The 21290-nt window shown below is 32.8% G+C and overlaps 2 protein-coding genes across 2 annotated transcripts; one reads left to right on the forward strand and one right to left on the reverse strand.

Moving 5' to 3' along the window:
• The first annotated feature begins 224 nt into the window (after positions 1–224).
• On the forward strand, positions 225–8294 carry LOC136275794 (ATP-dependent DNA helicase pif1-like). Its single transcript, XM_066085788.1, has 2 exons — positions 225–2492; positions 8157–8294. The coding sequence occupies exons 1-2, from the start codon at positions 225–227 to the stop codon at positions 8292–8294; spliced, it is 2406 nt and encodes an 801-aa protein (XP_065941860.1).
• A 1433-nt stretch (positions 8295–9727) lies between these two features.
• LOC109620882 (uncharacterized) lies at positions 9728–13411 on the reverse strand. Its single transcript, XM_020074182.3, has 2 exons — positions 11900–13411; positions 9728–10656 (listed from the first exon to the last, which is right to left on the reverse strand). The coding sequence occupies exons 1-2, from the start codon at positions 13041–13043 to the stop codon at positions 9728–9730; spliced, it is 2073 nt and encodes a 690-aa protein (XP_019929741.3). The 5' UTR covers positions 13044–13411.
• Positions 13412–21290: the final 7879 nt, after the last annotated feature.

Below are 21290 nucleotides of genomic sequence, written 5' to 3' on the forward strand. Positions count from 1 at the left end.
TGGATATACAATATGTTTTGGATCCTTTTAGTTGCATCGTATACATCGTCTCGTACATCTCTAAATCAGAAAGGGAAATGGGAATGTTATTGAAACAAACAAACGTTGAAGCCCAAGAAGGAAATCTGGATGCCAAACAAACATTAAAAAAAATAGGATCTGCATATTTGACGCACAGAGAAGTTACTGCGCAAGAAGCAGTCTACAGAGTTTGCAATCTAAGAATGAAAGAAGCTTCAAGGAAAGTAATCTTTATACCAGTTGGAGAAAACCCTACTCGTATGACAAAACCCCTTTCACAAATGAGGCGAAAACAAACGGATGATAACGATGATTTACACGACGAAAATGACGAGGATGACGAAATTTTCATGACAAACATCGTCGAAAGGTACGAAAACCGACCAGACAACAAAATGTTTAACAACATGTGCCTAGCCGAGTTTTGTTCTGATTATCGCGTCCTTGCCAAATCCCAAGTTCCAAAAGGAGGTAATGAAAATGTCTTTGAACTTCAAAATTCCAAGGGATATGTTCAAAAGAGAACGAGAACAAAACAGGCAGTTGTTAGATATCCAAGATTTAGCCTAGAAAAAACATCTGAGAAATTTTATCAATCTCGACTACAGTTGTTTCTTCCCTATCGGCATGAAACACAATTAAAACCGGAAACTTTTGATTTGTACGAGGCATTTCATGAGAAAGGATTTGTGAAATTACATGGCTCGAGATCTGTAAAAGCAGTAAAAGTAATTGTGGAAACAAATCATGCTCGCTTTGCTCACAATGAAAATAACATAGATGAAGCTCAAGAGATGTATGAAAACATCGGAGAACCAGAAGATGCATGGGCAAACCTATGCCCCGAGACAGAAAAAAATAGAGATGAATGTGCCATGATGAAGACAACACAGAAAAATTCCGAAGGTCTTGTAGAAAATATACCAGATATTGACAGTAATTTTAACAAACCTGATGTGCTGTACCAAGTACAACAACTTTGCGTCTCTAATGAAGAAATGTTGAATATTGTGCAAAACTTGAATGAAATCCAACAAAACGTGTTCTACTTTGTGAGAGACTGGTGTGTCAGAAAAATAATAAATGAAAATCCAGCTCCCTTTCACATATTTCTAACAGGAGGTGCAGGAACAGGAAAAAGCCAAATTGTTAAAGCTATCAATTTCGAAGCATCACGCCTTTTCTCTAAAAGGTTGTCGTCACCAGAGGCTTTATCAGTGTTGCTGACAGCTTTTACAGGAACAGCTGCATTTAACATTGGTGGCAGTACAATTCACAGTGTTTTTTCTTTGACAAAGTTCTTGCCACTGCCATACGTACCATTAAAAGAACAAACTTTAAGTGAAATCAGAGTGAAACTCTCAGACTTGCAGATTCTTGTAATAGACGAAGTATCGATGGTGTACAAAAGACTTTTATACTACATCCATGAAAGACTAGTGCAAATAAAAAAATGCAAAGACCCATTTGGAGGCGTTAGTGTGCTTGCAGTCGGTGATTTCTTCCAACTACCACCAGTGAAACAAAGAAAAGATGAGAGGCTATACAAAGACAATGCATCATATCCAATTGACCATTGGCAAGATTTATTTCACGAAGTTGAATTGACTGAAATTATGCGTCAACGCAATGATGTTCCATTTGCAAGAGCTTTGAATTTGCTGCGTACAAGAACCTTAAAAGAACCTTTAGCAAATGAAACACTTGACACAGTGAATGATTGTATCAGAGATGGTCCCGAAGATGTTCTTCACGTATACTCCACTAACGATGAGGTAAATGATTACAATTTGAATATGTTAGAAAAAAAATGCAAAGATTTCAAACAGATTGATGCAAAAGACTATCAAAAAGATAAAACCTCAGGAAAACTCTGCCTTAGAGATAAACCATGCCTAACCAAAACTGACAGTTTATCAAGCTCGTTACTATTTGCAGTTAATGCTCGTGTCATGTTGACAAGAAATTGCGATGTCAAAGATGGTTTAGTCAATGGAGTTATGGGATACATTTCCCACTTTGAATACGGAAATGCAGAAAAAACAAATGTTACTGCTATAGCCGTTATATTTGACAGTCAAAACGTCGGAATAAAAACAGGAAAGCGAACTAAAAATGGAAACATGGTATTGATTGAAAGAATTCAAGAAGAAATTCTTGTAAGGAAATCAAATGCTATTGTTAGACAACAGTTTCCATTAAAGCTATCATGGGCCTGTACAGCTCACAAGGTTCAAGGGATGACTGTAGAAAAAGTTGTTGTCAACCTTGACAGAACATTTGCTCCCGGCCAAGCCTATGTTGCATTAACGAGAGTAACTTCGAAAGAGGGATTATTCATAGAAACAAACGACAGAGCAAAGTTAGTCAAAAAGTTGTACGCTGATCCAGATGTGAAATCAGCCATGAAAGACATGCAAAAACTAGAACTTGACAGACCATTTGAAGTTCACTCCAACAGCACCATAGTTGTACTTCATAACATTCAAAGCTTGAATAAAAACTTTTGCCACATGAAATGTGACAGGAGATTCACAAATGCGGACGTTGTTTGTTTAACAGAAACATGGTTAAGATCTGATCAAGAAAATGCTCATCTACATTTAGATGGGTTTCAATTTTGCCATCTTGCAAGAATAGAAGCTTATAGCAACAACGATGAACACACGATGTCATTACGCAATTCAAAAGGAGGTGGGGTTGCTTTGTATATCAAAGAAAACAATGAAAGTCAGATTATTCATCATTCAATCAAAAACATTGAAGGCATTGCTGTCAAGTTGTTGAAAAAAAACATAGCCGTAGTGAATGTTTATCGGCCACCTACATTGAACGTTACCATGTTTTTGCGATCTCTTAAATCACTCATAGACACCGTAAGATTACAATGCGATACGTGCATTTTCGTAGGAGATTTCAACGAAGATACAAAGTTATCCGGCCCTATACAAACTTTTATGGAGTACAACGGGTTTAAGCAGATAGTGAATTTTTTCACAACAGAGGGTGGAACAACTTTAGACCATGTTTATATCTCTGATTCCATAGAAGCGCACACAAAAAGATTTTCAACCTTTTACAGTTATCATGAGGGTGTATTTCTATTTCTTTGAAAATCCATACTGGTATGAGTTGCCATGATTATAGTAGAATACTTTATTTAAAACACAATTTTTCAAACTTGCACCATATTCTTATGATGCTTGTCAAATTTGGATAATTTTCACTTGTTATTATTCAAAAGAGTGCAACCAATTCAAACAAGACGGTTTGAAAAAACATAGTTTATAAATCAATATGTCATAAAAATGCAGTTTTGATTTTATGTAATATTTTTTAAGGACGCTGTAAATCAGCGGTTGTATAACCATCGTACTGATAAGAGTTGCATTATTATAGTAAAATACTTTATTTAAACCACAATTTTTCAAACTAGCACCATATTCTTACGATGCTTGTTAGCAATAATAAGCTCAAGTCTCGTGGATGTTTATATAATAGTAATTACTACTTGTACTTATTTAAAGGAAGTATAGACAATTCAAACAAGACGCTTTGAAAGAACACAGTCTATAAATCAATATGTCATCAAAATGCGGTTTTGATTTTTTGTAATATATTATATGGACGCTGTAAAACAGCGGTTTTAAAGGCAAAAGCCAATGCTGTAGATTTTCCAAAGGAATAAGAAATATTTGTACAACATATGTAGCTAAATACGAAAATAAAAATATAGTATTTTTAATATTCTAATGCAGAGACTGTACAATAAGATTTAGCGGAAATACTGAAGAGTATTTATTATTAAAAAGCTTATAATAAAGGTTGTTACACAATCAAATTTTAAACAAGTCATGCATAATTTTTTGCAAAATCTGTATATTTTGTATATAACAAATTTTAATGAAAACAGTTCATGTTTTTCTAACATTTCGTCATATTCTCTGTAATATCTTTCGTCCGAATATACGATGTATTGTATGTTCTTTTGATTTTTTTTTTCAATAGCATGTGTTTTTTAAAAAAAAATATTCTAATATCGGAAAAGCAGGCATGTGCATAACTTATAACTGAATTGAAAAATCAAAGTCTATAATCACCATATGATATGGAAATACACTTGTGTGTGGAATAATATAATAATATAGGAATCATTATGCACAGATAGGTATACCATACTTATATATGTATAGAGTATAATATAAAAACACGCCAGTCGTTTATACAGAGTTCAAAATGTCTGCATTATATTGTGGATCCCGGAAATATATCCAACGTATTTTAAACGCAATCAAGTCAACATCTTAATGATATGCTCTGATCGCAAGATCTACAACAGTTTATGATTAAGGTATACATCTACTCAGAATAAAAAAAATCCACTGATGATAATGAAAAACCATGCATTGTGTGTTGAAGACCCATCATGGTAGTCTATTTTTCACTTTCAAAAAAATAAGGTCAATGATTACTTTTTGAGATAATGGTTAATGAAAATTTTTTGAAAATTTTAAAAAAAGTCCCAAAAATATTTACCGTATGTTTGACGTTTTCTTAATTGTGAAAATAAGACAAATTGCTGAACACTTTTTAAAAATGAAATACAGTTTATAAATGACAGAAACACTAAACAGACACAAAACATTAAGTTTTCATTCACATTTTTTATGAACAATCCAGTCCGAATTTTTCAGTTTTCAAATTCCAACCCTTTTTTGATTCAATTTTACAAAAAAAACTGATTGATGATTATGCTAAACATTTATAGTATTAAACTAGGTGTATTGACCTTACTCTGCAGGCATAACAGTTTTATGAGGTCAATGATCAAAATTTTGAGATATGGTGTCTTTTATCGTTTTTAAGCATTTTCCAAAATTTTTGTAGTGTGTGCCATTCGAATATGTAAACGAAAAAGTTAGATAAAACCAACAGACAATATACAGAATCATGTTGACTTATTAATGAAATTTTAAATCTGATGAAAACAGTATCACCAAATATATTTAAGTGAAAAACAAAAAACTGAAAATGTTGGTCCGACTTTCCTCTGTTTTGTTAAAAGCCAAACTTTGTTTGAGCCTAATTCCATAATATAGTAAAAATAGCTCATGGTTTGTCAATAATAATTGGAAAACTCAAATAAAAGAAAAGTAAGTGAAAAATCAAAAAATTGCTTGTTTCTTTCATTTTCGATTAAAAAACCTTCCGCACAAAATAATAATCCCCCCAAAAACTTGTTTGTCTCTTGAAATCAAATGATTTTCCTATAGAAATGTTGTGTAATTATGAGATGATGATCTTTCTTTGATGATCAAATAAATAAAATCATATTCATTTGAAATATAATGATCATCTGCGCAATGAAATAAAAACGTGAGGAGTGAAATACTCTAAGCATCACAATAACATAAGCTAAACACACAGAAACGTCATCCACACATTTACAGGTCGAGACCACTAGATTCTGTGACGTTGGCATAAATTTGAATACAAAATTAGCTATCTGTTTACTTTTATTGACAAACCAATCGAATGAATGAGTTGCAAGGCATTGTCGGCCACTACAAGTTTCGGTGTATACAAAACGTATTGAAATATATACCAATTGAATTGGTCTTTGGAAACTCATTTTCAATTTTATATCAGAATTAAGAAATCAATATAGAAAATCATGTCTGACTTTTCATTTCTATGCTTACATTTGAAAAATGTCAACCCATTTAAATACCCCATTGTCAAAATTTAAAAGACAGGTACGACCTATTATATAAGAAAAAGCGGGTACGTTTTTCACGTGATTCATTTATTGATAATAATTAAGTCATCAATAAACAATTATGCAATTTTTCTTATCAAAAATTGCTTGTACTTGTATTCGTTTGTATGCCAGTGTATTGATACTTATCGATTTTTGAAGCAAAAATTGAGAAATTAAAACATTATTTTTTAATGGGATGCATGGGAAAAGTCTACGGTACGTAATATTTCCCTTTTTACCTTTTAAAGTAAAAATCAACTTGTACGAATTTTCAGGCAAGCTATTAAATATTGTGCATAAAACAGCCACAAACCAAGTGTATGTGTTGAAAAGTAAACACATTGTAGAACGTCATGCTTTGCGACTCATTCAATAGATTAGAGAGCCTCTTTTATGTAAATATTGTCACATTTAATTTGCTTTCAATGTAAGGTAGTGTACCCGACCTGATTAAGGACAGCAAAAATTATATGTGTGCCTAGTTTCAGCCTGATTTGTTATGTCTTTCATTGAATATACCTTGATAGCTATTGCAATGGTGAATGAAATCCAGAATGAGATGTAAACAAGAAATCTAGCATGTAGCTTGTGACATAAGGCTAGGATAAATTCGGACATTTCCTGTCAAAACCGGAAGCTAAACCAATTTTCATGTTTTTTCAATTTTAAAAATTCAATTTTTCCGGAAATTTTGTTTCCGCGTCCTTGGTTAAAAAAATAGCAAAATGTTCAAAGTAAATCAACTCGTACCAAAAATAATTTTTAAGTCGTACTTGAACACACATTCGGATTTTTTTGTTAAGTCGTTCTTATAATCGGAAAGGTTTTTGTTAATTCGTACTAAAAATAATTCGGATTTTGTTAAGTTGTACCAATAATAATTCGATTTTTTCATATTTATTTTTATTTTAGTTACTATTGTTATTGATTTAAGAGCTCTGCATCTTACAGGAACTTCTAGCTTTACTTCCGACATTAACGGAAGACCCACTCGTTGCTTTGCAACGAGCTTTGCTCTAGTTTATTTTTATTTTTTCAACCGGATTTTCTAACGAAAAAAATCGGGTTATTGAAATGGTGAAAATGGCGGGCGGGCGGCTGCCAGAAGGGTGCCCTCATTCTACGGATAACTCTTCCTACAGTTTTCAAGATAGGAAGTTCGGGGTTTTTTTGCAAATCAATTGTTTTTATATCAGAGATGTGCATATTGCTATGATTTTGATTTCTGATAATTTATGGAAAAATATCAGCTTTTGAACTTAGTCATTTTTATTTTTTGGCAATTTATTGCCTATAGGGTACTCCATTTCACTGGATACGGTAGGTAGTGTTCATCAATAATGGGATGACATGGATTATGGATACAGTTCACATAAAAGAAAACCCGGTTTGCTGTCATATTGACATCTTTTCACTTGTTTTAATAGAAATCCTGTAAGATATGTCAACTGAAAATTGTTATAAAATGAAATCACTATATCAAAAATGTCGGGAAATTAAACAACTCTATTTGATATGTATCCTTTAGTATCTGAATAATTCATATTAAAAAAGTTAACAAGGTAGTTGTTAAGAAAAGATGTTTTATTTTTCAATTCTCATACGAATCAGTTTAAATATGAAAAAGAAACTATTTAAGATCTCTATCTCCCCCATTTCTTTAAACTATTTTCTACCAAATCAATGTATTATGTTCGTATTTTCAGAGGCTAATGTATCATTGATGCATATTTGTAATATTCATTAAAAATATAATTTTTAATATATCTCCAAACTCCGAGGAAGGGGTCGATTCACTACAAACCCCTGAAGATTTGCGCTCGAGTTAAAAAGCTTTAAAACGTGATGTTAAATATGTGATAAACATACAGTAATTTATTTGTCTTTCAAATTCATTTAATTTTCATTAAATTCATTATTAGGCATACTAAGCACTCCCCAGTCCTCACCCGGATTAGAATTTCCTGATTTTGAGAAAAAAAATTCTTTCGCTTGTGAAGATTTTTTGAATGATGCTGCCACGCCCCCTTATAAAAAACGTTCCTGAAAATTACCGTAAATAAAGTGAATAAAATAAATGAGAGCATTCATCCAAATGAGAGCAAGTTACATCTGTTTCCTATATCTGAAGAAATGTCTTCTTTTGTTAGCTCTGCAACATTTTTAAGAAGATGTTAGTACATGTATTTATATTTTAGCAGATTTACAATATCTACTTAAAGCAATTTCCCCTTATTGTGACGTCAAAGTTCACGTCGGTCATGTGTTGTCTGTCTTTTGAAAACACCCTGAAATAAAACAACGCAAAATATACTGTTTTGTTTCCTTAAAAAGCATGTTGTTTTTGAAATTACACAATTTATCTGTTTCTCAGAAGTTTTACTTTGATTCTCGCGAGAAGGTATCCAGTCCACAGAGATTGGACGCCATTGACGAATTGCATCGTGGGTCAAAATTTACAGACGCCGAAAATTCTGTCAAATCAATGTATAAGAAATCCATTGTGACGTAACTCGAAAGGACGATAACTCCGTTAGTCTTATGAAATGGGATTACGTTGTGTCAGCAGTATATATTTGCAATGCATGTACATAGCATTTCATCTTGTTCTCGTGAGAGTGTGAAATGGGAAACCATATTTACAGGGAACTGCTGGTCCGATAAAAACAGGGCATTACTTGTCTGAGTAACTGACGCCAAAACAATCGTTGAATCAAAGTGCAACTAGGCCGAATTTTCCATTCACACGCCCCTTGCTGGTAGAGCTCGCTTTGCTAACCGGCGTTGCGCGCCGGCGAGATGCTCTCGCTTATACTTTATGTCATAATTATCGATAAATGTAGTTTTCATACATTATGGAACAAGGCTCAAACAAAAACGGACTTCCATTATAGCGGATATTCAGACAATTTGTTTTCGATTTTTAGACTTGGGAAAATTGTAATTGATTAAAAATCAATTCAATCAATATTTCTAAAATAACTACAATGACCGCTAAATATAATGGCTTGTAATTCAACTATCTATCTGCAAATACAAATAATTAATGATCTGTTATAACAATAAATCAGTGGCATGAGACAATAAATTAATTATTTCTTGATAAATTAACGATAAACTAAAACAGAATTTATCCAGATCACAAGGATTTGTACATGTTACAATTCTATAAAATGAAGTTTAATTTCGTCAAACAATAAATTAAAGATATACGTGTCATATATGTAATTCTATCATCGTGACTGATGACATCATTTAATTGGTTATCAATAGTACCGTTCACCCTAGTTTTGTATATCTGATTAGAGTGGTTTAATATACCCCCCCCCCCCCTTTCGAAGAAGGGAGGGCGTATTGCTTTGCAGCTGTCTGTCGGTCCACCAACAGTTTCCGTTTATTTTCTTCGCAGAGGATAAACATTTTGTAATGAAATCTGGTATACAGGTTTATCATGATAATATTTAGGTCATGTTCGATATTGGGTACAGTCATGCAATTTTTGACAGAGTTATGGCCCTTGGACGTCGAAAATTCCAGTTATGTGCAGCTTCCGCTCATTTTCTTCGCAGAAGATGAACATATTGATAATGAAATTTGGTATACAGGATTATCATTAATATCTAGGTCAAGTTCAATATTTGGTACGATTGTGCATTTTTCGACAGAGTTATGCCCCTTGGACTTAGAATTTTTTTTATTTATTTGCAGTTTTCGGGGTTTTTTTCTTCTCAGAAGTGGCACATATTAAAATGAAATAATTTGGTTTACAGATTTATTATGATAATATCTAGGTCAAGTTCAATATTAGGTAGGATTGTGCAATTTTCGACAGAGTTATGCCCCTTGGACTTTAAAAAATTCCAAATTATTTACAGTTTACGTTCATTTTCTCAGTGGATGTTTCCAAGGGAGGGGGCATAAGTGTTTCACAAACATCTCTTGTTATTAATCAGACTTAGCTTTTCGTGTGTTATTCCGTTCTATATATTTGTAGATAAAAACTTCCTTGTTTTTCGATCCGACCCAGAGATGGTGAGTGTTGACATCATAACTTAGGCCGAGTGGTTCACCAATCCTATCAAAACCGATCAATAGATATGACAGGAACTGACCGTCTTGACTTATCCTATGTACCGTTCCGGTAATAATATCACAAATCAGAATGTGTGACAGCGCGTCAGTACAAATTCCACGAGGCTCAAAAGGAGATCCTGATTGACTGCTTATATAGGAAAAACGATGTTTGCCACCACAATCTGTCACCACTACAGCACCTTCGTCAGACACCGCGATGTCCCCATTATTGTTCTCTGTTATATATAAGGGGCATTTATACAGTTCGAGTCCTGTGTCGTCGTATTGTATTGTTTGTATTATTTGTCTGGTCTGATCAAATCGGATCACTTTGCCTGTTTCTCCAAACAGGTCAGACATTCCCACCAAAAGATCTCCTGTCAATAACGACCAGTGCACACACCATGGTAGCCTTTTAGAGCCTGTTGTTTCTGAAAATAGAGCGGATGATTTCATATCCCTTGACAGTTTGTTGATTTTAAAATGTTTGTCTATATAAATCAATTCATTTTCACTGTTTACAGTATGTGACGTAAGAATCAAACGACTATACGTATCCGTCAGATGATGAAGGTTTACACCTTTTTTGTTTGTTAAAATGATGTTGTTTTGATCACTGACCCAGACTAGGTCTGATGATACACTGGATATATGAAAACAACCACCAAAGCATGTAAGCGTAAGAGTTTGCAGTAACTTTGGGGGATATATCAGTTTCAACAGACATTCATTTCCTTCCTGAGGTTTTTCAACGTCTACGATTGGCCATTCATTTAGTGACTCCATCACATCTGCAGCGACTGGAATAAGATTTTAAAGTATTAGACATAAACAGCAATATCTATTAAATAAATCTTAATCATATGGAATTAAGAGATTAAGAGATAATTAAAATAGGAGTACCCTTCCATGTCGTTGCTACATGTATGCGAAAATAAACAACCGTTAACTTTTATCTCACAATTTTACCGTCAATTTTGAAGCTTAATAACATTAGATTTTACGGTTTTTTTATAGTTCATACTGATTCACATTACAATGAGAAGTGTTCTAAGCTATTGTCAGGGTCTTGGCTTTATAACTGGACGGTCTGAATGTTCTTTTGGTTTTTTGGTTATTGGAGGGTTCCGTCAATGTTGGTTCACGTAAGAGAAAAAAGGGACTGCTCTCAGATTTATTGAATTCAAGAAATGATAGGAATGAATGGATAAGTAAAGTCAATTATATTCTTTTTTCTGATGCAATGTTTACTAAAATAAGTTCAACGATTTCCGAGCATCTTTTTAATTCTGAATTTTTCTCTCGAACACACGCACACACCTTCCGAGAAAAGGTGTATCAGTCTAACTGTTTGACCTGCAATTTCAAGTTTGTATACCTAAAAAATAGGTAATTAGCATGATCTTTTCCAGTGTTAATTTATAGTTTGCTCCAAATCCTCACTGGAATTTCAATGGGCAGTGATGGTCAAAATAACCAAACAATTTAATTCCTGACATCGGCAGGATTTTCTAATATATCTTTCAGTTTCAATGGCATTACAAAACTGTTTGGTTTTTTCCCTTTGACCATACTGTGCGAGGTTTCGGCATTATTTTTAATAACTAATTTTTTTTAAAAATCTATCTAAAATCCCATTTATAACCCTAAATTTTAAAACAAGGAATTCAAATTTATGATTATTTTTGAGTTTTTGTTTCGTTCATACCGAATTTTTGGGATTGCTCAAACAATCGTCTCTATATAAGACACCGCGTTCGACAGCATATATATAGGAGCCTTAGTTATGAGGACCGACATACTACCTAGAACAAAACATTTATAAGGTTTGTTCCTGACTGGCTACGGAAATATATCGGTTTGATCAAAATAATTGACGTAGAAGCAAAGCCAAGCCATCTTTGAGATTGATCAACTTGATATATTTCTGTATTTGGTCAGTAACTTTAATAAGTAATACTTTTCAAAAATTTTCACATGATATATAATTTGCATTATTTGACATTTAACTTACTAACTATAAAAGAAAACGATCAGACATACCTGTCAGAGCGTCAAGGCTATCAATATATCTGTAGACAACTATTTTATTCTTCGAAACTACCCAGAGACGGTTAGTGTTTACATCATAACTCAGGCTTTTTGGTGAGAAAATTCCTGATGGTCTTATCAGTAGAAGTAACAGGAACTGACCATCCTTGTCTAATAGATGTACTGTTGCACGTTCACACACGAGAATGTTTGACAGCGTGTCAGTGCAGACTCCAAGTGGTTGTATTACAGATTTATGACCTTTGTAGGAGAAACGATATCTTCCTCCACGATCTGTCACCACTACAAAACCATTCCCATTGCAATAATCAGACACCAAGATATCTCCAGTGTTACTATCTGTTATACATTGAGGTTTACTGTACAGTTTTTGTTCATTGTTGTTATTTTGCATTCTTTGGGTAATTTCTCCGGCCTGGTTGTACCTGATTACGATGCCTGTACCTGCTGTAGCGACAAATTTCCCAACCATCCCGACCAGAAGATCCTCAGTAAAAGGTGACCAGTATACACACAATGGCTTCCATTCTGATAGCGTGTTGTTTATAAGTGAAGTGAGCGTTTTCCTATCCTTTGATAGTTTTTTAATGCTATGTTTTCTATCTATATAAATCAATTCACTCTTGCTGTTCACTGTGTGTACTCCATCACCTTTGCATAAATCCGTTAAATGGTGTAGGGTGTCATCTTCTGTTTTCTTTAGAAAGAGATTGTTTCTGGTGTCACTGACCCATACTTTGTCTCGTGTTATAGGGGAAAGATGATGGAAATCATAAGGGAAAACAAAACCACCTGTCAGTGTAAGATGTTGGTGGACCTCGGGAGTATACATTAGTTTCAGCAGACACATATCTCCTTCTCGTAAAGTTCCCTCAGTGATTTGGATTCCGGTAAGTGACTCCATCACATCCTTTTTGTTCACTGAATCAGTCATAAAATGCTGACAAGCGTGGTGTGTATGCTGCATCATGGGAAGGCGGGCTGTCTTTATGAATAAAAGAAATTGTTTTGAAGAGTATGAAGACTGCTCATATCTTTGTATATATCTTTGTAGATAGACAAGATGCCTAATCAGTTCTATTTTCTGTTTTAAACACCTGTGCTTGAAAACAAAATTACAGAGCACATTATTCATGAAATCGTTCTACACAACGTCAATCAGATCAATAATTCTCTGTGCCTTTGTTAACATCTCTAATCGATAGAGGGAGAATTTGTCGATACAAGTTTCAACATCAGCTTCAATATCCGTCAGGAGAGCAGGCTTGTAGAAGAGAGAGAATGAGGAATGACTCTAGTCTCTGTTGGAATGTAGTTGAATTTATCACGATATTTTACAACATTATGGTCTTTTGTTTTGAGATTTTTGACATGGTTTTCTTTGCACTGGACACATAAATTACATGGACACGATTCACAAAAGTACTGTGTGTCCCCTGGACACATAGGGCATTTAAGAACTTTATATATGGCGCATGCTTTGTCCATGATGTGACCGATCTAGGTCCTAAACTCAAAATCTGTTCAATGGAATATAAAGAGTTATATATTTTAAACAAACTAAAGTAAACTAAAATGTCAATCACTTTTAGAACTGTTTCACAGTCAGGTTTCACGTGTTACATTTAAACTCTGTTCATTTGTATAGAACAGATTACATTTTCATTGTTATATGTCTTTATTGATAGAAACATTCAAATGGTGAAATCAAGCGGTACACAAGTACAATAAAGCAGAAGTGTAAACCTGACACATGCAATCTACAATCTAGTCATCAAAGTATTTGTTATAATACTTGATATTTTGAAGTGACTTAGATTTGGCACACCTTGAATATGGATCTTTGTTGTTGTTTTTTAATGTTTAATCTTAGATTTATATAAGACTGCATTGAAGTTTTTGCACGAACATATAAAAAACTCTAAAATCTGCTACTGTTAAATAATAAAAATATACAAGTCCCTTAAGTATCTATTTTTTCACTTCACCAAGTAAATTACCATAAAAATTATACCAGCTATTAAAGGGGCATGGTCACAATTTTTGTCAATTTTTTTCTCTGTTTTTATTATTTTTAATTCTTTAGGAATGCATTTCTTATGATCAATTAAAATTGAGAGTCAATTTTAGAGTTTTATGCATGATACAAGGCTCAGAATTCTTTGTCATGTAAACAAGGCTCGTGTCCTGTTTTTACTTACAAACAATATGCCAGTAAAAAATATTTTCCATGCTAAATTGTCTTTCTTCTTATTCATGTTAAGCATAAATAAACAGCTATTATACTTGAACACATTTCAGGTCGATAACTGAAATTTTCACTTCAACATTAAAATGTAAACAAAAGCGTTGTTTACACTGCAAAGAATCGTAAGCTCTTTACCTCGCTTATAGCTCAACAACTGACCTTCAAATTTTCATTGCCTATTAAAAATTCTTTACCTAAGCATTTTATACATTAAAACCGGAAAAATTATTTTTGACCAAAATCGTGACCATGCCTCTTTAAGCTCAGGCGTTGCAACGTCTTTAATAATTATAGTATCGACAAACTAATCGTTTAATCGCACCAATAAAAGTGTACGCATTGTTTGTGTGTGTTGTTTTGTATGAAAGCAACTCCTAACGTTTATTGAAAATGTAAAGAGGCAGGAGTACATTTGTATTTTATAACTACGTTGTACAAAAAATGAATGCATTTAAACGTCTTTAAAAGCCATTTCAACAAAACCTTGGACTTCCGTTGTGTATGGCGTAACTTTTTATTTCTTGCATCAATACAAGTTAAAAATGACGTTGATTGCGAGTGAAATATGCATCAATTGCATAGCCTGAGCTAAAGAGCATGATAAATCTTAATTTCAAAGAACAATGGCCGGGTAAGCAGCAACAAAATAGACAGGCCTACCTCACATTGGTTTTTGACACAACTACACTAAGTCAACGCTGTTGTTAAAATGGTTCGAACAAACGCATTTCTGCAATTGTTATGAATTCTAAATAGAAACTAGTTCACACATACCTTCAGTTATATTCTACCCGCTTTTCAACACAATTTCAAAGACTGGGAACCAGACACTTTAGAACAAATTCTGTTTTCAATTTCCTTCTACAAAATTAAAGTATACCTAGAAGTGAGAAACACAATTTTAACATATGATCAAACACGTATCCACTTGTACGCACAGGGCATATTTTAAATATGTTCCGTATATAGAATTTCAATAACGTTCATTATTGAAAGGGGAAAAAAATTGTTTACTCAAACACTCGCTTGGTTAAGCAAATGATTTAATGCACATGGCTTTGGTGAATGACTAGTCTAATTGAGATATAGCAATACAGGTTTTTTGTGCAAACGCAGCAAAATCAATATCCATTCTTATGAGTAGTCAACGGTTAAAATCAATGTAAATGGCAATTTAAAAGCAGGGCTTTTGCTAAAGAGATTTAAATTCTACACGTAATGTTCAGCATACATTTGGTTTTAATGACATGTTACTTAGATCAAAATATTTATCATTGACAAGAGAAAGGATGAATTTCAATCAACCTTTTAAAAAAGTGACATAGGAATAACACGAAGAAAACTAATTCTTCGACATTTTGGAATTGTATGGTGGTTTAATGTCATCTTTTCATCAAGTCACGTCTTATATTGGCTGCATTTCTCTCTTTAAAATTCAATTTAGAAATGCAAGATAATATCAGTCATAAAATATACCTTAGTATTATTGTTTGGGTTTTTTTTCTTTTCTTTTTTGTTTTGTTTTTTTTTTTGTTTTTTTTTTTTTGTTTTTTGTTGTTTTTTTTGTTTAATCTTCATGTCACACAGGACAAAACTCTGACATTCAGTCAACTGAATGGTCTAGAAATGTGGCTAAATTGGCAGAGCTATGCCATTAATTCACATTTCAGTTGACTGAATGGCATTCATCATGTAACACTTTCCCGTTATCTATTTTTCATACTTGAATTTATATGTCCAAGTAATAGAGGATTTTCATCACTATTATTTTTTTAATGACTTTTTCCAAACCTCAATCATTATTAATAATGATAATTAAGTAATCCGCAAAATGTCATGTTTTCGTTACTGGTATGTATTTTTTTCTGCATAACTTGCAAGATTCTCTTTACTGTTTTCCCACGTGGCCTTATAAAACACGATTCAATCCTTTATTAAAGCTAAATACATTAGCCGTCATTACTGTTCCAGAAGTCTTTATTGGTAGTGCCAATTCCAAGTGATGGTTGTTGATTTGGAGGTCTACAGTTGACCTATGATGGAGTAATATATAAATAAAGCCTTTTTGGGAGGGTAACAGTTGAAATTGACACCCGAGGAAACTATTGTCAACCGACGCGAAGCGGAGGTTGACAATGGTTTTCGAGGGGTGTCAATTTCAACTGTTACCCTCCCAAACATGCACTATTTGTTTTATAATACTGAATGTCTTAATGTTAGAGATTTTTTTACTTCAGTTATATAGAAATGAAGTGAATTCCACGGCAAACCGTTGTGGCATAATTCACGCGCATGTAACAATTCGTTATGTTACCCGTTGCTAAGTGTGTTGCGAACGCTGAGGGTAATAAAACGGGTTATCAACTACGTCAAAACCAATCAGATTTCAGTATTTAACATGGAAGTATAACAATAACTTTTGGAGACGACTCAGTACCGCTCCTTTACAGATTGGTGTGGAAACACTTTTGATATTTGGTAAAATATTAAATTTACCGAGATAGATAATGTGATGATGATGTTCATATAAATGAGACACATGTATACCCAAAGTACTACAAAGTGTCAGATTATATGTTGTATGTAAGCTGAATAGCGTGTACTTGTAGCAATCTGTTTTCAACTACATATAATGTTAACAGAAATGATTCGTTTAAGTAATAGCACTTAGGTGAATAATATTCTTCCAATAATGTAACACCAAATGTAACTTGTACTCAGTCCCCTTTCGTAATGCATTGTGAAAAAAGTACTTTACATTAGAACACCACCTAATTTTGTTGTTTATCAAAAAAAAGAGAAGCGTGGAATTTAACACAAACCTTTAAATCAATAATCCATCGTAACAGTGGTGAGGCTTTGAATATACACATTTCAACCAAGTAAGCAAAGATAGGAGGACAGATTGAAAGTCCGTATTTTAGATGCATTAAATGCTAATGTTTTGTATTTCTTTTTTTTTAATGGCGTAATAGATTTAAATCCAACTGTATCTTGTCTTTGATTTTACCGATTGCTTTGTTGTCCTTGACATATATGTACGTTTTTGGTTCATATCCAAATGTGATACATACATGTACAGTGTATCTCATGAATATTTTCTAGACAACTTTTCATTTCGATCTGCATCGTTTACGCAAAATTTAGATAGGTACTAAATGTATATGCGACTCAAACATATTTATGGGTTCACTCTCCGTAGAAACTATCTTACACCTATAAGTAGTAATTATGAAAAAAAAAGAAGTTTATTAACATTATCATTATATATATCATGTATACATTTGTGTTTTACACATGAAATTGTTGTAACGTTTATAATTTGTAAAGGTAAAGTTTTCCGAGACATATTCTAACAAAGAAAACGACGAAAATAAATAATAACTCACGGTTGCATACCATTTTGGTACCTAGATGATATTATTCAAAACTTTGGTTCGATTCAATTGGGTTTTTTGCAATTCAAATTTAAGAAAGAAAAATGTCTTTACTACGCAGTTAGCCTTGTACATGTATCCATTTAAAACTTGATTTATATGCAAAGCTTGAGATTATTTCAGGTATTTAATACTGTAATCTCTATACATGTACCAATATTATCCAAAATCTATTTACATAGGTTATTAGTTATAAAATGCTCATAATACAGTGCAACACATGAAAATGTTTTATTTGAATAAAAAAGCTTGCCTAGGTATGCACGGTAACTACATTCTCTGTGTCCCGTAAATTGCTGTTTTGGTAGTGAGAACTGTGGACGGTTGGTATTCTGTTCGTTCACCATTTGGAAATCAGATAACTATATCAGACAATCTCCTATATACAGTCACATTTCAGTTATACTTAAAGTCATTTTTATTAGACTGAATGGCAGAGTCTGATTCTGTGGTTGTGGTTTCAAACAATTACACAAGTTGTAATAAATAAATAATTTGCTTAATTAACCCCAAGAAGTATTAAATTTATCAAAGACTGAGTCAAGAAGAAAACAATAACAATCTAAAGTTCGTTAAACCGCATCTTGTTTTCATTTCTAAAAATAATTGAATTTTACTCTTTTTTAACAACTGTTATTATCGTCTAAATAACATACAATTATGCATTTTATCTTGAAGATTTCAGTGGGTAATTGTCTCGGAGTTTAAACAAAGCGCACAAACTGTGTATGAAATCGTTGGTTTGAAGTCCTTCTGAGTATCTGGACACCTATTTATTGTTAAGTCCTAGGCAGTACAATGTAGTTCCCATTGGAACCCATGTGAGATTGGGAACACCACAACATACCCCGCTGTGCAATGAAATGCACCAACGTTTTGTTTATTTACTTAGAGCCACTGCAAGTGTCCTTCAGCTGACTTCCTGTCGATGTGACATCAACATACCCTCTCTGGCAATATAACGACCATAGGCTTTGACACGTCCAAAATGACGAACAAAAATGGCGTTTTAGATGTAATAACATTTGAGCTAATTAACCTTAAGAAAATCTAAACCAACGGAATTGGGCAAATACTACTATATGATTGGATAAAATCCATGTACTTTGTAAGTATGTAAAGTAACCTTAAAAGCTGTTTTATAGCAAAACAAAATCGTTTGATTTTAAAAACATGCCTATTCGTATTCATATTTGATCCTTATTTTATACATCTAAACAGAAACTTATTTATTTTGGCTTATAGTCAAATCATTGGTTAGTGCCAAGTAAAATGATATAGCGCAGGAGATCATATAACACAATATATACGTTCTAAGAGAGAAATATTTCTTTAATAAAAATAATTTCTTTCAAGTTAAAGTTCAAGTGCTTTATTCCAAGAGACAAATGTATCATAGGTTATACATATGAACATCTACATATTAAAAAAACAGTAAGAAAAACAAAGTGTACATAATCAATTTGGATAATTCACATTATTACACAAATTATTATCACACAAATTACACAGTTCTTTAGTATAAGAGGTAGATGATAACTTTGTAACTTTATAGACACTTGGTTTTCGGGAATAGTATTTTTTAATATACTTATCTCTTAAACTACGAAATGATGGACAAATAAGTAAAAAACGGAAATCATCTCCAATTACATTTAAGTTGCAAGATTCACATTTTCGACAATCACGTGTTAAATCATCATACCTCCCTGTTTCAATCTTTAACTCATGTGAGGACAACCGTAAGCGTGTAATTAATTTACGATATTTTACATGAATTGGTTTCTTTAGGTAAACTTGTAACTTAATCAGATATCTCGAATTATATATTAAGTAATTCTGTGATAAGCTACCGTGCACAATGAACAAATTTTCTTAAAAACACATAGCCTCAAAGATTTCCAATATCTGGCCTAGTTAAAGTCTGTTGTTACTAGAAAAAAATTAACAATATTTAAGTGTGTTTTGGCGACAGAATTGAACAACAGGAGTCCACACCAGCCTTAAAAGTTTTAATCCATTGATTACCTTTCTTTTACTATAATTTGTTTCTTATTTTGGATCAATTTCATAAATAAGATATTTAAATGGTGTGGTCATTAATCATTTTCCTGACCTGAAATTATACTCCGTCGAGTTCTTCAGAAACAAGTAAAACACAAAAATCCCAAAATATTAGAGGAGAAAAAAATATGTACAAAGATTACAAATTAACGAATGAAAAAAAATATTTAACCAGACTGTAAAAGAGAGAGAGCCAATTTCAACAACAAATCATTAAACAGACGTAAAATAAAACAATAAATTCTTTGCAAACTTAAAACACTTACGTTTATCCAAATGTATTACTATTTTTAAATAATTTCCTAAAACTCGTTCATCAATTTTCAAAAAATATCACTACACTTCAATAAAAATTAAATGTTCAAAACAAAAAAGTAAAAAATTAATCATTTCTGTCACTTTTCCGTTCTCCTGGCTTCTCGGTATATTTCCGGCGATTTTACACCCTAACCCCGGACATCACATATAGACAGGTGCAAGGACAGATGATACAACTGTTGTAACGGTACGTAGACAGTTAGGACCCCTCAACACACCACACATATACACACGTTTTCAGCGTAAACCGCTTCCAGTCACCAATATCAACGCCACGTGTCCCCGAAATGGTTGAAAAATGGCGGGTCTGGCCCTCTAAAGCCGCTCTCGACATTATTACAAATCAGCATACAAACTGGTCTAAACCGTCACCCCTTTAACATAATGACCTTCTAAATAGAATCAAAAAATCTTTAAACAATTCATCGTTAGTGTTCATTACTAAACTAAGAATTTCTCTATCGAACACGTGCTTTGAGAACTTAGCTTTTTATATTCATGTAGTAAATAATAAAGTAAAAACAAATTACATTTGAAAATAGAAAATAAATACTCTGAGATTGTTGACAAACACACAGAAAACTAAAAAGTTGGGAAACGTTTCCCAATCTTGAAGACCAACATGTTCCTCTGAACACACTGCTGGACTGCACGGACTGGGGGTGCGCTTTTTAAAATAAGCAGTGTACACGTCACTACAGTGACAGCTTTAAAGGGTAAAAAGAAAAGCGGGGAATTTAAAACATTTATATATAACCATATCAAGTACGTTACAGTACATGAATATGCTACAAACATAGACTAACTAAAATCAATATGTACGGATTAGTACAAATCAATACATAAAAGATGTTAGATTACACATGTAAAACATACTCTGAAAACAAAAAAGATCATGATTTACCGTGTCTCCCGTATTTTCTTGTCTATATCTAGTTCTGAAATCTTGCTCCGAGATCTAAAATGTACGTTTATATTTTCAATATCGACATGAATTCTAAACATGAAAGTAATATAGAAGTAAACCAATAAATTAGTTGTTAACTATCTGATATATGTGTTGTAAAATGTGAACATCATTTTAAAAATACATTATATGGAATACTGTGGTTTCATCAATATTCGTTGCATACCAAATTTCGTGGATTTCGTTTTTAAGTTTATCCATGAAATTAAATGTTCATTGATGTGCAATTTCTACTATCAATTTGTATTGAAAGGATCATTTTCCACGAATTTACATATCCTTGAACATGTGATTTTCACTTTATCCACGAAAATTGATACCCTTGAATATTGATGAAACCACAATATA

The sequence above is a fragment of the Magallana gigas genome, chromosome 1 (genome assembly GCF_963853765.1).
Source record: "Magallana gigas chromosome 1, xbMagGiga1.1, whole genome shotgun sequence".
Taxonomy (NCBI): Eukaryota; Metazoa; Mollusca; class Bivalvia; order Ostreida; family Ostreidae; genus Magallana; species Magallana gigas.